General features: G+C 39.4%; 1 protein-coding gene across 1 annotated transcript; it reads right to left on the bottom strand.

Moving 5' to 3' along the window:
• Window positions 1–6390: 6390 nt before the first annotated feature.
• On the bottom strand, window positions 6391–17825 carry DERA (deoxyribose-phosphate aldolase; the record flags this gene model as incomplete). Its single annotated transcript, XM_072399869.1, is given in 6 exon segments — window positions 6391–7546; window positions 7877–8026; window positions 8549–8661; window positions 17025–17153; window positions 17427–17561; window positions 17730–17825. Coding segments are annotated over 6 exon segments (680 nt in total), but the record flags the coding sequence as incomplete, so codon positions are not given.
• Window positions 17826–19343: the final 1518 nt, after the last annotated feature.

Genomic DNA, 19343 nt, shown 5'->3' with positions numbered 1-19343 from the left:
GTCTGATCTAACCATGAGCCATTTGATTTCTAATTATCCACATCCCCTGAAGAAGCAAGTGTTGCGAAACACATTGAGATTTTTAGTACATATCTAATAGCTTTGTATGAATTGGGACTCACATGTTGACCTGTCTTTGCATTTGTATCATAATATATGTATATGAATAATTGTGTGGTTAAAATGGTCACTTATGGTTTTATGAGACTGAATAAAACTGTAATTACTAAGCAAACGTAGTGGTATAATATGAACCGTAATACTCCTCTCTAAGAAAAACCTGGCCTATGGTTGTCAGTCTTTTTCTCTTTTTTATAAGGGATTGGTTATATAATCATTTTATAAGGGGTTGGTTATGTAATAATTAGGTTAAAGACCTTTCCATACATACAATCTCATAGCATTCTACTGCAGGCTCAACCATGCTCACATGAGTTGGGAACCACTTAGTGCATGTTTACATGCGGAACACGACACAGTTCCTGGAAGTGACATATCATTTCCAGCCACATGGTTGCCTTTCATCCTCTGGAGAAAGAACTAAGCTGCAACCACAACCACAAGGTCAATGCGTGCAAGTAAGTAAACCTTAAGGGTGGTTTGCTGCTCCAGACTGAGCGGCAATTTACTATGCACCTGACAGTGCTTAACCGCAAGGTTTTCCACCACAAGTGTGAAAGGGGCCTAACTGGCTAGACCCCAAACTCCACCTTGCTAAAATACAATAGGAAAATCATCCAATTGTGAATATCAATGGATGAAGTACAAATGCAATGATGGAAAAAAAATCTTCATCTCTGTGACCACCATTCTCTTCTATCAAGCATTAATAAATGGTATTAAAACATGTGCATTGTGTGCTCTGTTGTGTATCTGTTCTTTAATTCCCTAAGCTGTGTCCATATGTGTGGTCTGGTTATGTGTTGTGAAGCTATGAGTGTTGTGATTGTGTGTCTGCTTCTGACTAGGAGTAATTTGTAATATTTTGTTAAGCCCATAAAAGAGCGTGCTGTCTATTTTATTATAATAAAGGTTTTTCTTATATTCTACTTGGATGGATTCTGCCCTTTTTGTACACAGCTTTCACCTTCTTCATTCTGGAAAAGAACAGAGAAATGTACTGCAATACTCATGCCAACTGTGGGCCCAACATAGCTGACTGCCTAAGAAAGGACATCTTATTTCCCCCAACCCACCCCAACATAGATGTGTGATTTAGTACCAATATGTAAAGGGTCCAGAAAATATAAACCACATTGAAGCACAGGGTAATATATCATGTAGTTCCCCCAGCTGAGTAAGGGGTAATATATCAGATCGGGCCCACAATGGAGCAGGAGTTAATATTTTACAAAATGCCCACACTAAAGCATGGGGTAATATATTAAAACAGGCTTCACACCAGTTTTTATATCATATGGGCCTCACATTCGACTGTTAACTAACAATGTATCACTCACTGGTTCTATATTGAAGCAGGTAAAATATATAGGATACAGGGCCCACACCAGAGCAGGAAGTTTGTATCATATGGTGCTCGCACTGGAACAGGGGGCAATATATCATACAGGGCCCACATCAGATCAGTGGATATTATATAGGATGCAGGCATAGGAGGCCCAGAGTAGATAAATAAATATAGGTATGTTGGATGAAAAAATATGGTACATATGGTGTGTTCCATATATAGCGATTACTGGTTACACCATATGTTACATATTTTTCATCCAACATACCTATATTTATTTTGTTGATTTCTAAGTATTTTTGTTGAATCATTACTGAATTATGTTAATTTGTATAGGAATTCATTGCTTATTGTACATTGTATATACTACCGTCTCATACAGAGTATTATCGGTCTCTGCCAATCCCCTGAGGAAACCACATGGCAAAAAGCGTCGGGACAAGGGACCTTATGTCTTATACTCGTGTTATTTAGTCAGGTATCTGACATGTATAGCTAATAGTCTACATATCCCATGCCTAATTAATGGGAATGACCACATCTCACCATTGTTGTTATATATGATTACTCATGTGAAATATACAATACACATCTGTTTTGCCTAAAAAAACCCATCTTTATTTTCTCTACTTTTTATTTACCTATATATTGTGGGGTGGCTAACATTACCATACAAAGGAAGGAGTTCTACTCTTACTCTACATTTGATTTGCTATGCAGGTAGACAAGAGAATGGAGTAATATAGGATTCCTAGGAGAAAAGACACTAAAGGAGCAGATATGATAAGATTCTATAGGATCCCTAGGGGAGAAGACATTGAAGGATGGGGTATGATAAGATTCCTATGGAGATAGAAACAGGAGAAGGGCGTATTCGATATTCATATAGTGGTATGGGAAGATTTGTATGGGGTTAGAATATAGAGTAGGGGGTATGGAAAGATTCCTTTGGAGCTAGACACAGGAGGGGTTATTAGAATATTCATATAGTGGTATAGAAAGGGGATAGAATATTGAGAATGTGAACATCGAGTATGAGAGGATCGCTTTGAAGGTAGACACCAGAAGAGGGGTATGAGATTTGAAGTGGTATAGAATACTTACGGTAGTGGTGGGGGGATATGAGAAGATTTTAGGGCAGCAGACAACAGTAAATGGGTCACACGAAGATTAATATTGGGGTAGACAGAGGAGGAAGGTGTATAGGAAGATTGTTATCGGGGTAGACAGTGTAGGAGGGGTATGGAAAAAATCGGTATGGGGGTAGACACAGAACACCTAAGGAGGGGGCCCTAGTTAGAGATGTCGGGCCTGTGATCGTCTTCAGCCTATTGGCTATTAGTGGAAAATTTCATTCAGCCTTTCCCGGCGGATCCCTTCGCTGTTTCTTTCTCTTGTTTGGAAACTAAAATATTTATCAGGCGAAAGGCTCGTTTTTCTGCACCTGATGTTACAAAGTTGAACGCTGTGCTCTCCGGCTGGCAATTAGCCAATGTGAGCTCCTGTGTCAGCACTGGGACAGAGGAAACATGAAAGAAGAATTCTGCTTCTCTTCTAGAAATACATTATTAAACAAAGGAGTCTTCTCAGAAAGGAAAACAAAGCCAAAGCAATCTGCCCGGCGTACCTTGTTATTGTGCTCATCGTGCGCCTCCGAATCGCCGGCGTGTCACTGCTGCCACCTGGCACTATACGAGAGATAAATATACTTTGTTTACAATTAAGAGCCAGATGTATATGCGGAGTGCCTAGTAACAGTAGCCAGTCGGAGTTTCTCCCAGCGGGGACGGTTCTCCGCAAACTGAATTATGTACGAACTCATCAGCTCCGCCAATGTTCTGTGACTGCAAGAAAACATTGTATCCATAAAGAAACAACATGAAACACGTTTGTTTTCTTTAGAACAACATTCATTAAAGAGCAAGAAAGAGATTGCTGAACATCAATGTGACTGAACCTTTGTATTGCGCGCGCTGTGAATAATGTTCAGAACATCTTCTGTGCCAGAGAACATTTAGCGGAATACATATCTTTCTGGAAGGAGACATCACAAGGTGGAGCTTCCTGGTTTAGATTAGACTAGATTAAATTTGCAGTAGCTTTGCAAAGTTCTAGTCAATTATAGACTGGAATCACATATATCGAAACCCAGCCACAACCCTAATTGCCCTAGAACCACAACTTCATCTCACCTGGGACATCACATGAACAGCGTAAACCAAATCTGAGCCTAAAACCTTTACCTAAATCAACTGTAACTCTAATCCTCCAGTCATAACTTAATATCACCCCTTACCCCATGTGGTAAATTCAACACTAACAGTATTCGAACCTTCCGCAATTGTAATTCTTTTAATAAATCTCAACACTTTGCACAATTTACCCTTAATCATAGCTATATCCTTTCACTAATCTACTATAGTCTCCAACCACAACTGAATCTATCTACTCACCCCTGTGCACAGCCTAATCTGACTTCTAATCTAACCACATCTTTCTATCCACAAAGAAAATTCTCCTCCTAAACCCAGTGTACAGCCTAACCCAAAACTCAGCCTAAATCCTATCCCTTTTCCATTATAAGCCTAACCTAACCATAGCTAATTTTTACCCCTATCCTCTATGCAGGGCTAAACCCATGACCCCTATACATAGCCTAAACTAAATCTTAGTGCCCTAACCATTCCCTAACCCAGCCATAACCCTAAAAATCTAATCCACAACCCTAATTGCCCTATACACTGAATAAACCCAATGGAAGCCTAAACCTAAGATCGGAGCAAAACCATCCCCTAACCTGGCCATAAGCCTAATACCACAGCTGAGCCCCAAAATTCTATGCACTCATTAACCCTATTCAAATGCTAAACCATTTTCCAATCTCACCCCTGGCCTTATCTACTGCCTAACTTAAATCTAGTATGAAACCTTTCCTGCAACCTAAACTAACCCTAAACCAAGCCATAACCTTTTCCAAATACACCCATAATTCTCCAACCCCCCCCAACCAAAATCCTACCCCAATCCAACCCTAATTCTAATTCCCCCCAATCACAACTCTCCTACACAAACTCAAACCTAATCTTAACCTGAAAACATTTCCTAACCTACCCATGACCTAATCACACACAATACAATTAAATCTCACTCCAGACAACTATGCACTTATGCATATTACCTAAACCAAATCTACACAAAGATTGCCATAACCTTGCAAAACTGTAATGCCCTAACCAAATCGAAATCCCATTCTTGTTCCCTATGCATAGCCTGAAATGTCTAATTTTAACAAAGCTGAAAACATCCACCAAATAAATTGAAACTTTTTCATTTAAATGTATTTACTTTTTTTTTCACAACTTTATCCTAATCTCAGTCTACCTTTCACTAACTTTCCACTAATCTAGCCATAATCCTAACCATCACTAGCTCCATGCAACATCAACCCCATTCTGAGCCCCAAACCTGTCTCTAAAGCAGCAAAACCCTACTTGCCCAATCACATATGAGTATCAATCTGATTCCTATTCAAAGCCTAATCAACCATAAAGCACAGCCCAACTGTAATCACAACCCTAAATTTCTAATCCGACACTAGGCCTGGGGTCTCTGAGGGTTGTGATAAAAGATTTACAAATTTATTAGCAAATCTTTAAAACAATTCAACTAGATTACCTCTATTTAGAACAGAATAAATGTACACCAGGTGAATAAAGCCAGCCATGAAATGAAAATTTTTCTGTAAGAGATTTTACCTGGTGGGAGGGGGTAATTGTCTGGATGGTATACCAAGGAGATGGTATACCAAGGGAACATGCAGTACCATGGTAAATCCAACATATATATATATATTCTTCAAGAGGGTTCGTTGAGAGAGAACCCCACAATGATAGGACACAGAGCTGTACCTTATGTTAGAGGTATACGTTGTCCTGAGAATTTTTGGGTATACAGCAGCTACTACCTTAAATCCTAAAATTTTATACTAAAATGAAAAGACCTGAAGAACAGACTATACATCATTTCAGGTAAAAGGAAACCACTCTACATACATACCAGTTTGATTTGCCTGAGGACTTGGACATTGGAGTTTTGTATAACGCAGAAAAGCTGATAAAGCTCCCAGTACAACCCAGTGTTCCATCTGACTTCTCTGGCATTTTTGACAGTTTGGAATATTGTGGTAATTATTGTTCTCTGTGTAATCCCCCCTAATACACAGCAAAATTAAAAATGCAAAATGAATTTAATTTCTGGTAAATAGCCTCCATCTGCATTCAATTAAAAAAGGCTCTGCAGGGAACAGAAGCTGGCAACTCGAACAGTGACAATTAGTGGACAGGATAGCATGCACTACGCATTTCGCTGACATTTCATAGTCTTGAGTCTCTCAACAGAGATGCTTCCAAACTTATTCTGCATGTCCCCATTGTACCAGTTAATAAAGTTGATGATCACCTGAACAGTTGGGCTATGTACCCTGAAGGAGCAACAAAAGTCACTGGGATGGAGAATAGGAAGAGGAACAAAAACAGTTGAAAGCGGAGCCAGGATCAGAACCTGTGGACAGTTACTAGACACCAGAAACACATGGCCTCACCCACTAATACTGTACATATATATATATATGTACACATCTACATACTGCCCCATAGTGTGACAGCCGCATGCACAATATATAGCATACTAATGTATCACAACCACTCTTTATAGCATACCAACACACTGCAGATACTATGTATGACACAGCCACATACCATGCTCACCTGCAAAGCACACACTGTGTATGGCACCAATACAGTCATATCCAGCAAGAAGCAATCTTGTTATCTTACTTAGGTTTCACATCACAGTACTGGGTCTGTTTTGTAAAATGTTCTGCTGAATATATAATTATAATAATATCAAAACAGATAACAAAGTTATGGGAGAAAAAAAATTTACTGGTCAACAATATTTAGATTCACATTGACAACCGTTGGTTCTAAATATCTATTACAAGTTCAAATTAAACAATACAAATTAAAAAAAAGAAGCCCCTCATCTGTCACTTGTATGTGGAAAATAGCCAATCACATTTATTCCTGGAAATGGTACCGATAGGGGTCGTAGCTTCAGCATTATGGAAATCATGAATGCTCATCTTGGATTTGTGACGTTTTATCATTTTTACTCGCTCGTGTTACTCTCCCATTGCATGACAGTGAAAAAGGGGAGAAGCACTGTCCTATCAGAGCACAGGATGGAAGCAGCACCACCAGTCTTAATAGACTGAAGGTAGTAAGAAGCACCATGTCATTGGAGCAAAGCGAGAGAAAGCATGGCCTAATAACAGCAAAGAAGCTTAGTCTCGTCAGAGGAACGGAGGTAAGGAGTTCTGTCTTGTCAGAGCAAACTGAGCAAAGTATTGTTGCTTCATCAGAATGTGGATGGAATAGTATGTTATATATCAAATAAAGGCAGAAATGGACACCATTGTATCAGAGAAAAGGTGGGAAGAAGTACTGTCTTTCCTGATAATAGGTGGGATTGGGAAAGGAGAACCATCCCATTAGAGAGAAGACGAACCGTCACTATAGAGTCAAGGCAGGAAAGAGAACTATTTCATTAGAAGGAAGGTAAGATGGAGAACTGCCTCTAGAGTGAAGGCAGGAAGAACCATTTCATGCCACTTCTTCAGGGTAAAGGTGAGGAGAAGAATCATTTCATGAGAGCAAAGGCTTGGAGGACCACTATCTCAAGAGTAAAGCCAGAAAGCGCCCCATATTATTAAGGCAAAGGCAGGAAAAACCACTGTATAGTTAGAATGAAGGAATGTCATTACAAGACATTAAAAAGCATTTTCTGAAGATTGTGCTGCCTTTTCCAGTGCCCCTGAAAAGGTGATTTGGCAAAGACAAGTGAGAGGAACCATCTTGGAATAGACCAATCAAATCCTGAGGATAACTGTTTTTATTGAGGTATTCATGAAGTCTCCCATTTCTTCCTTCAGCTTCTTTTGCTCAGACGTATCTCAGCCTATTACGCCATTGGGATGTCATGGTGTGCTGCGTATCTGCCCGTCACGTGATGGTAGATCTGTCCCAAAAGTGAGAGAAGCCATGTTAGCCGTAAATAATATAAAGTAAAAACTATTCAAAATTACTTAATATGATAAATCTTTCTGCTTTAAAGTAAAAACAAATAAACTTGTGAAGTTTTTAATTTTCATTATAAAAAAAGTAATTGCTTCCAGTGGAAATGATTTTATATAACAGGCATGTTTGCACAAAGTTCTTTTGAATTGCTATTACTGTATTAAGGTAGAAAGCAGAACACAAACACCCAATCTAAGACCCCCAATACCAGTGATGAGAATAATGATCACATGTGTGTAAAGGTCATACAACTCATTCAGCATTCATGTACCTGTCTCTCGATATCCCCCAGCAGCGTACTGGCTCCAATACGGAAAAGTTCTGGAATCAGCCATTCATCACCCAGTTCTTCCTTAATCAGCGACAGCCAGACCAGAGCCTCCTTTGCACTGCGGATGCCTCCAGCGGGCTTAAACCCCACCTAACAGAAGACAGACAACTAAATAAAACAGCACAGGATAGGATCATCACCCATCCCTATATGTGAAATATCCACTGGCCCCATTTAACACATCAGAATCTTTCACCCAAGTGACTTCTGTCACCATTATACCCTCCTGTCAGCACCACCTTCCTTCAGATATGACAGTACCATAATTCATTATAAAAGGACTGCCGTCCCCCCACCGACCACCATTACCTTTCTAAGACTCTAAATTGCAAACACCCTTCGGAGTGAGTAGACTGCCATCCCCCCATGAATGGGGAATGAACTGCTGTCAAAACTCCCCCCTCCCTTCCGAAGGGACTAGAACACTACCCCCTCCTAATAGATTTGACTAACTTAACTTACCCTCCTGTCTGGTAGGACTGCCACCTATTTTCCCAAATGCAACACTACACCCCTCTACTGTGTTACAGGACTACTGCCATCGCCCATCTTCATACCAAGGCTGAAAGATGCTTTTACAACATGAAATTCTTCCCCCCAAATCATATTTACCTTAATACCAGTCTTCCAGTAATAATCCCGGATTGCCCGAACCATAATTAAGGCAACAGGGTACGTGGCATTTACAGACTCTTTCCCGGTGGAAGTTTTGATGAAATCAGAACCTGCAATGAGATGGGCACAAAGCTTTGTCAACACATTAGTCAGTAATGGCGGCTGCTTCTGCTCCTTTAGATAAAAGAAGTAAAACAAAACAAAAACATGTCTGTAAAATGAAAAGTTGGATTTCAGTGGTTGATTTATAGTCTTCTTAGTGACAGACTCCAATCTGGTACAACACTTCCATAATTGCTAAACTGCCCCCCCCCATTGCTACAGATAGCAATTTACACCCCAAATACTTGGAATGCTCAGTAAGAAAGATCATTACAGATAACACAAAAATAAAGGTACACTACAGCAAAAAAAAATTGGAACACACTTATTTATTTCACCTGTTACACATCACCTAGTATATAAAGGAGACCAAACACTAATCACCTCTTATCCTTGATCATCAGACGGCAATCACTTCTCAACCCTCATTACCCTACGCATAAAGTTGGGTAAACCATTACCTTCTCGCCTCTTGTGCTCAGGCAAAAAAGGAAGAGACCAGACTGCAATCACATCTCCTCACTAGGTACACAAAACTCTTTTTACCACTTGGAAAAGTGGTAAAGGGGCCCAGACATCTCTCACCCTTCATCAACCATTACATAATGGAGACCAGCCACTAATTACCTCTCCAATACAAAGTACTTACTAAAGAGGAGACCAAACCCCAATCGCCTTTTTTCTCCTCATCAATTAGAATAATTTAAATATTAATCACCTCTCCCCCCCACAATTTATAATCTAGTACCTAGAAGAAAAAATGGCACCAATTACCCATTATGTAGCGAAGACCAAACACCAATCGCCAAAAATCCCTGTTCACCCAATAGAGAAGACCAGGCACCTCTCACTCCTCATCACCTGGTACATAGAGGTAACCTGACACTAATTACCTCCCCATGTTCCAGTGCTTTCTGTAGAAAAAAAAAACATATACCAATTGCCTCTCATCTTCCCAATAACCCAGTACAGTCCATAGAAGAGACCAGACACCAATCACCACTTACCTCCCATCATCCAGTACACAGAGTAGACCAGACACCAACAATCCCCATCAGCCAATACATAAAGAAAAATTGACACCAATCAACTCTTACCCATCATCACCCAGTACATAGTAAAGACTAGACACCAATCACCACTTAACCCCCATCATCCATTACACCAACAATCCCAATCATCTAATACATAAAGCAGAATAAATAAAAATCACCCCTTAAACCCTCATCACCTAGTACATACAGAAAAGAATAGACACCAATCACCACTTACCCATCATCATCTAGTATACAAAGGAGACCAGACATCAACAACCCCCACTACACAATACATAAAGAAGAATAGACACGAATCAACTCTTACCCCTCATCGCCCAGTACATAGTAAAGACTAGACACCAATCACCACTTACCTCCAATCATCCAGTACACCAACAACCCCACTCAACTAATACATAAAGAAGAATAGACACCAATCACCTCGTACCCCTTATCATCCAGTACACAGAGGAGACCAGACACCAACACCCTTCATCACCCAATATATAAAGAAGAATAGACACCAATTACCTCTTACCCCTCATAATCCAGTATACTAAGGAGACCAGACACCAACACCCTTCATCACCCAATACATAAAGAAGGATCGACACCAATCACCTCTTACCCCTCCAGTACACAGAAGAGACCAGACCAATCACCCCATACTCTTCATCCCTTGGTACATACAAAAGGTCTATCCCTTATCACTTGGTACAGGAGACCAGACACCAATCAACTCAAACTCCTTTTTACCGGGAAAAATGTGTGCAGACACCAATTACATTTCACCCTTCACCATACGCTTTAAAAAAGGAGACTTAACACCAATTACCCTACATCACCTCTCGCACCTCATCACCTGGATTATAAAGGAGAACCTACATCAGACTTCAAACATCTCTTGCTCGTCACCCCCCAATACTTTAAGGAGACTAGACAGCAAACACCTGTCAACACCCAAAAACTCAGAGAAGACCCCATCACCAACCACTTCTCACCCTTTATCATCCATTACGTGACCAGACCACACACATGGTTGGCTAGGTTTCTCCTTACACACCTCATCCCCTTGTCTGAAAGGTGAACAAGAAGTTTTCTGTCCTTACTATTATACAGAAGTCACTAAGCTATGTGCCATATTGAGGGGCAAGCTGATTTCGGGCACCCCTCCTCCACACTGCGTTAAATCATCATGCGCACAATGAACGTTCTATGCTGGCTGAGTAGTTCCAGCTTTTATAAGGCCTATAATTACCAGTCTCCCTGGTACAGTTTCATTAAAAACTTTCATTAAACAACAGCTGCCCCTGTATATGGTCTTCTAATCAATTTGGTCAAACAGAATGACTTTTAATCAGCTGTTGATAAAAATAGAAGATGAAATTTTAATTCTAATAGATTAAGCACAAGCTGAAGACAGTCTTTAGAATCCATCTCATCCTGTTCTCCAGTGGCTTTAATGACTATTCAGCAACTCATTACTAAATAGAACAAGATGAACATTTTCCAGTTCATTAAAGAAATGTACTATGTATTTTTGCATTGTCCTCATGATTCGTTACAGGGAGTCTTAATTACATGATAATGGATAATGGTTATTAAATGCAGGCTGCTATAATGAAGCACTATTCATTTGTGTGCCGCAGAGACAGCAGAGAGGGCACAATAAAATTACTACCTTCAAAAGATTAACGGATCAAATTATTATTCAATTCGCAAAATCTTTTTTAGACTTTGTGGAAAGTAGAAGAGATTAAAAAGTCGCATTATGACTGAACAGTCCATTCTGTCTCTATGCAATATCTTAAAAGGTATTACTAACATAAATAGCTTAAGCCGCGTGATTAGCAAAACACTATAGTTATAATATTGAACACCGACGACGTTGGAAATGGTAGAGTACACGCTAATAATCCTGCTAGCCTTTTTTTTTTTTTTCTATATTCTTGGTATATGGGACCACAAAATTCTTTACAGCAACAACAAAACACAGCAATTTCTGTATTACACCATAAAACTCATAAATACAATACACTCTATACTCGCCAATACATTAAACATCCAAAATAAAACCTCATTAAACAAAAACTCCAACCCCTAAAAAACAAAGGGAATAATAATAATGATTTTTAATCAGTTTCTAGGGATATTTTTTAGGTTAAGACTAAAGTTGATGTTTTTTAGGTGTTTTATTATATCAAATACATACATACACCTTATATAGTCAATTATGTTGAAAAAAAAAAAACATCAAGTTCAACTACTAGGGAAATAAACATATCCCAGATATAAAAGCCTTGGTCCAGAGGAAGCAAAAAAAACACCCCTGGTACAATTTGCTCCAACAGGGGAAAAAATTCCTTCCTGATTCCATGAGGCCATCAGATGTTCCCTGGATCAACGGTCTGTTATCTTTACTTTAAAGCCTTAATACCCAGTTATAGTCTGTGCTTCTAGAAAAGCATCCAACTTTTTCTTAAGGCCATCTATAGTATTTGCTGAAACTACTTCCTGAGGGAGCCGATTCCACATTTTCACAGACCTTACAGTGAAGACTCCCTTCCTTATCCTGAACCTAAACTTCTTTTCCTCCTGACGCAAAGAGAGCCCTCTTGTCCTCTGTAATGATTTTAAAGTGAATATTCGGGAAGAGCGTTCTCTATATGGACCGTTTATATATTGACATGTGATCAACAAATACATGATAAAGGATTTCTAGAGCTCTGTGGGTTAAAGTGATAGCATAGCAGGAACCACTTGTCTTCACTCATATTGGCTGATTCATACCTCAGGCTGTAACTGAAAGGATCAGTGCTGTTGAAGGATCAGTGCTGTGGAAGCTATGCCCAAAAAGCAGAGGACAAATAAATAGATGCTAGTTTTGCTTGTGGTATCCTTTCTGTTGATTTTTTACCCATGATGGACTTGCCATGCTTTGTTCTACACTCTTTAGATATGGCCATGTTTGCAGAGCAGCAAGGCTTTGCTTCCTCCGGTCAGGGCTGCTTTCTGATGACTGGGGGTTTCATAACTGCTGGGGTAATGATAGAAAAGCTGCACAGGAAGTGGAGGAGTAGAGCTAGGAACTCTCTATACAATACACTATATCAAATTGCTAAAAATACACTGATTCCATTTCAACTGAAGATCCGATCTCATGCTGGAAGTCCTTGAAAAGCTTCTAGGTATATGGAGGAGGTACAGATCCACAGAATGGATAAAGTAGAAGGAGATCCTTGTTTTGGAGGTGCTCAGATACAGCTTCCATTCCAGCAAGGAAAACAATAATGACCAAATTGCATTCCACCGCTGCTGAGACACACAGTCAGATGCAGCAAGAGTGTTAACTGACCTTACACACTGCAGATATACAGCTATGAGGATAGAGAACAGTGCCTAGGCACAGGAAGTGCTATGCCATTATTTAAGATGAATTCATTGCAAAAGATGTTTCTTTTTCTTTAAGAGGAAATGTTCATTTTTTATGTTCAGGAACACTTTCATGAAACATAAAATATAAAGAATCAAAATAAAAACTAAACTAATATTGCCATTAAAACTATAAATAAAATTGCTCTACTGTACAAAACTTTTCTATTGCAAAACCTAGAAGTATACCTGGATGGGATCCACAAATAAGAGAAAGCACCAGGCCTCACCTCCATACAAACAGCCAATAATCAAAGTAAATGTGAAAAGATTGAAATACAATAATGTAAAGGGGGGCATTATTTCCAGAACAGTACAAATGTTGATATAAAAAAAGGAAGTAATACACCAACATCAATTGAAACATGTCAATGGGATAATAAATAATTGTTGTGTATTAGGTGATAATATTGCTTTTTTGTGAAATCTTTATTTTTTAAGAAATGTATATGACAAGGAAAAACAAAGGAATAAAGGAATGGTATAAAACTTTACATGCAGTAACAAAAACAGTAAAACAAAACAGTACACAGCATAACAAAGTATTGACCCCCTTAAGGGAAAAAGAGCAGTAAGACCAATACCAGATAGAAAGGACAGGGGCAGCTTTAGGACACACAAGGAAATTAGAAAACCATAAAAATAATTACCTAGGGGCATATAAACGCGGCTTTGCCCATTTCTACAAACCCCACATGTTAACCCCCCCAAACACTACCGTGACCCCAAGTCCCAACGACGAGATAAGGGCCAATGGAAGAAAATTAAATGGGGACAAAAGAAAACCAGAAACAGAGCAACAGAGAAGGTGAACGAGAATGAATAAAAAAAGGGCAAAGTGAGGAGGGGTGGGAATAAAGAAACCGCCTATAACCATCCCCGGCAACAAACTGGTAAACCAATGTGAACCACCAGGTCAGCCCAGGAGTTCATGAAACCGATGAGATTACTTTATTATTATTATCCAAGCAGCCTACGTATCAGTGATAATATTGCATTTTTGCATGTTCCCACTAATATCACCTATCGTACTATTCTGGTATTGCTATATATCTATTTATATATAGCACAGACTTTACTCTGTATGCTTCATGTAAAGCCTCATATTCCTTTCTCAAGGCATTGACTTTTTTTTTGTGGAATCTACCCCATTGGCTCGGTTACTCTCCATACAGAGCATGAGAACTGTTGTTATTTTCACATTTACTGCTGGCCATTTGTTCCAGCTCCTAATTAAACCCTTGGGTGACCGCTATCTGTTTATTAGCATTCTCCCAGTAAGTCCCCTGAGCCAGGGGAATGTTAATGGACATTTCTGCACCCGATATAGGTGCCTATCAGAGGACAAGAGCATTACTGGTAGTTGAATATAATGCCAGGTTCCATGGTCTTCCTGTGATTAACCAATCATAATTATTATAAGAAAAACTTACATTATTACAGTAATAAACCTTTCCTGTGCATGCGGCTTTGTTTTCTCTTTCTTGTAGAACATCAGGTAACCCAAAACATTGTTCAGTAAAAATAAATTGTCACCAGCCCAGATCCCTGTATGGGGAAGGGGGTCAGAGATGGGCAGATGTTTGGCAGACTTTCAGCTGTCTTCCAATGATTCACACCACATCTGCATTATCCTGTGTTCCTTCCAGTTCAGCTATGCATACACAGTAACAGTTTAATTACTCTCTCCATTGAAAAGTTAATAATCAGTGATTAATCCATAATAGGTTTAAAAATGATTATGTGCAAACAAAAGTTCCTTAACACCATGATGCAACCACATTGCAACAATAAAACTAGTCACATGTCCGTGTTGATTAGGAAACATTAGAGAAAAATACCTAAAGACTCTGATGACATTAAGTATAAAAACTGTCTGTGATGGGGATCAGAATCCCTGGAATCCAGTACAGCGACACATGCAGATTTCTTCCTATACATAATACAATATCATGTGTTGCAGCACCATCTACAGTCTACTAATAATACTACATTACACAGCAGCGCCATCTAGAGTCTATCAACAAAACTGTATTACACATCACAGATTTAAGTCCATCTGAAATCCAGCAGCGCCATTCAGTCTATTCATAAAGCTAAGTCACATCGCATAGCGCCATCTAGTGTCCACATATAATACTGCAGTACACATAACAGTGCCATCTAGTATCTATCCATATACTGTGTTGTAGCTCACAGAATCATCCCTAATCTATCAATAATTTAGGATACTGCATTAAAATGCACAATGCCATCTACTGAACATTCTCGAAACTTATGATATGATACACGATATGTGGAGAGGTATTTTAAAGCACACCTAAAGCCTGGATGTCCTTCTATTTCACAGGACGTTAATTATGTACGTTGGGTTCTTAGCCAGCTTTGAAAAGGAGACAGGTTGTCTACCTAATTATACAGAAAGGAGGAGGGTAGGCTTAGTATGGTCACCTGTGAGGGAATCGAAGAACTGGAATTGTGATTAACAGTCAACAGGACTACTGATACATCCTAATATGCTTAGTTCACGTACACTTTCATTATTACATCTCAGGGATTATTATTATTATTATTATTATTATTAAACAGGATTTATATAGCACCAACATATTAGGCAGCGGTGTACATTAAATAGGGGTTGCTAATGACAGACAAATAGAGACAGTGACACAGGAGGAAAGGAAGACCCTGCCCCAAAGAGCTTACAATCTAGGAGATTCTGTTATTTATACAATCAATTTCAATAGTCCAATACCTGTAATATATTAACTTGGTCACACTGTTTTAAAATTCACTCTTGCGGGTTAAAAAAGACTGCTGCGGAACTGTTTCGTTAATGTACTGGAATGTTGGTAATCTCTTGGAAGGAAACATTTTTTATATTGATAAGGTAAGTAATTCACCATTAGGAATAGGTTACACTAAAGAAAACTGTCCTGAAACAAAAATATTTGCTGACATGGACATCTGTGAGGAAAGGGAAGATAAAAATTACATTTACACCAAGAATAATAAATTCCCCCAGTGCAGGAATAAGGACACTGAAAGTGAGTCTTGTGTGTCCACTTCTAAACAATATTGTCTCTTACCCCTAATATGTCCCCAAAGCCACCTTTCCCCTTTACACTATTTCTTACCCTGGTAATGTCCCTGGGCTCTCCTTTTATCCTCTTTATAATATCCCTGCGGAACTAACCCATTAAAATCATTACTTGCCCCTGGACACTTTTTTTATCCCCTCTATATAATCTTTTAGGTTTTAAACTCTGTTGGCCAGAGTCATGTTTTGTATTGTCTGTTATGAAGGTTTGTCATCTGTAACCACTCTGTATTGTATAGCGCTTCAAAATATGTTGGTGCTTTATAAATAAAGGGTAATAATAATAATCCCTTGCTGCTAATAAGGTCCCTGGACTCTTCCCCTTTTACATTATCGCTTACTCCTAATAAAATCCCTGGACTCTTTTCCTATCCTCTTATATCATTCCTTGCCCCTGATATTGGGTATGATTTATTTAAGCTCTCTAAGGCTGGAGAGGATACACGTTCATCAGTGAAACTGGGTGATCCAACAAACCTGGAAGGATTTAAAACATTTGTTAGCAAATGACTTCCATTCCAAATGACTTCCAATCCATTCCATGTTTGCTGGATTACCCAGGCTTCACTGATGAAAGTGTATCCTCTCCAGCATTGAAGAGCTTTAATAAATCAGGATCAATGTATCTGGTCTCCCATCCCTTCCCTTTATATTACCAGTTAATTTACTACCCATTTTCTTTATAATATGTCTTACCACTAATAATGTCCCTTGACTCACTTATCTTCTTTATACCATCTTTTAATGTGATAGAAGAAAGAGAGGGAGGTATAGAGAAGAGACAGAAGATGGTATGACTTACCTGCCATCATTGCGACCAGACTGGCCTTGTAGACGTTGGTAAGAGAGCCCAGCTCTCCAGTACCTAGAATAGTTTTCATGTGCGCCTCTCCACAAGCTTCTCTAAACAATCGAATCTCTTCATACAATTCTGTAAGTAAATGAGATACATTTTGTTCATTTTTTTTTAATTTATTATCTGTGTTTCCATCCCAAATCAGGACTCTGCAGGATATCTTTCAACAAATGCCCCACTCATTCTCCACCAATACTGCTTGGATGGCACCCTTTATAACATTTGGAGAAGGGAGGAAACGTGTGACTGTTCCCAAAACCTGTCAATAGATCAAGGTGCTTACAAGCCTCCAAGATGAATGCAGTGATCCATACTCCTTACGCGTAAGCTCCCCACTGACACACCTACCTTTCCAGCGGCCAGTAAGCACCAAAGTCCTATTAATGACAATGTCGATTTCAGAAGCTCCATCATCTACAGCAGTGCGGACCTCTTCTAGACGGGTCTTCAAGGGGGTCTGTCCGGCCGGAAATCCAGTGGCCACTGCAAAATGGAGAATGATGAAAAAAAAACTGATGTTGATAATAATTTAATTGTTTATAACTGACGTGAAAAGTGAATACATCAGAGTTCAGTATGGCCATTGTCAATGCAAGGTGAAATCATGCTGATGCTTGAATACCACAGATCTAAGATTCTTTAAAAACCTACCTGATGCCACTGGTATGTTACAGCCCACATCCTTCAGTGCTTTTACCGTATCTTGTACGCGGGCAGGATAGACACACACAGCACCAGTGTGCACACCTGAAGGAAAAGATCCACATTTCACTTACTGCAAATAGAGAAACTAACAGAGACAATGAGATATTCTGTCAGACATTGATTAGCAATAAATAATTCTTCCTCCATGCACCATACAAGAGATTAGGCAGAGGGAGTGCTCCCTCCCCCATACTGTGCTGGAGGTTAGGTGGAGACCCCTGTATACTGTGCCAAAGTTCACGTGGAGACCCCTTGCCATCAATACTGTGCTGGAGGTCAGATAGAGGGCCCCATGGATAAATGCTGACCCAATGACCCACAGCTCTCTATAAACATTTACCATTAAACCTTTGATCTCTGGAGAGTTAAAGACAGAAATGTGCATGCTGATATGACAGCTCTGCAACCAGAAGTCCAGCACTATGCAGGGGTATGATGTTTTCTGTCACCGGGATCAAGGGAGAAAATTGGCTACACCAAAAAAAACATTTTTTTAATTTCTTAGGGACACAGCTCTACTGGGACGAGCAGAGACACATGCTTGCCTCTATCAGCATGCAGCAAAGCTGAGATACTCTCAGTCTGTGCAGGGAATACAGGAAGCCAACATGGAAACAGATTCCAGTAATAGATTTTATTTTCATATATATTCTTTTAAGGGATACAGAATTATAGTAACAGATGTTTTACACATGTCCAGAGTTCCCCTTTCAGATGATCCTCTGCAGCATTTTTAAATTTTAAGGTAAACTCCAGCCTGAGAGCCCTTTATGTGCTCACCCCTGATTTAGCTTTTATTTTATTCCCCAGAGGTTTTTGCATTTTGCTTGGTCAATTAGGTGAAACTCTGCTGACTTTAACCATCCAATCCTGTACAAGTAAAACAATTTAAACATTTTCCTGCACGTTATTGGGTATTCTTTGCAAAGGAAATTCTCACCACATTCACTGAGCCAAGTGAAATACCTTGTGCAAGGGGATTGACTCCCCTTGAATGCACTTGTAATTCTTGCAAGGTGAATTGCTAAGTGAAACGCTGGCCCCATCTTGCTTCTTTTCTTCCGGAGGAACCTCGCCTGTTCTGTAATAATTACCAGCCTGATCATACAAACTTAAAAGTGGAACATTAGTTCCTCTTTAAAAGGCTTTTTCCCACTGACTCCTAAAAAATTGGTACTAGCAGGGGTTTCCGAGACATGAAAATTAGTTTAGGGGTTCCTCAGAGGAAAAAAAAAAAAAGAAAGAGGATGAAATCTGATCTAAAGGACAACCCTATACTTAAATAAACTAACAGACTAGAAATATTATCTGCACTGCTAATAGAAAGATTGTGACCAAGCATGTGAATCACAAGGGAAAATTACTAGAAAGAGCAAACCGTCCATGTGACTTGACCATACAGTCACTGACCCTCCCTCAGATAAATGGAGCGCACAACCAGTGTATACCCACACTACACACAGATAATGCCAGTACACAGTGAGATCCTGCAGATATGCCCTGTATGCTACCAGTGACTGCTCACCCTGCAGATATGCCCTGTATGCTACCAGTGACTGC

The sequence above is a fragment of the Pyxicephalus adspersus genome, chromosome 2, assembly GCF_032062135.1.
Source record: "Pyxicephalus adspersus chromosome 2, UCB_Pads_2.0, whole genome shotgun sequence".
Classification (NCBI taxonomy): domain Eukaryota; kingdom Metazoa; phylum Chordata; class Amphibia; order Anura; family Pyxicephalidae; genus Pyxicephalus; species Pyxicephalus adspersus.
This window is presented reverse-complemented; position numbering and strand designations above follow the sequence as displayed.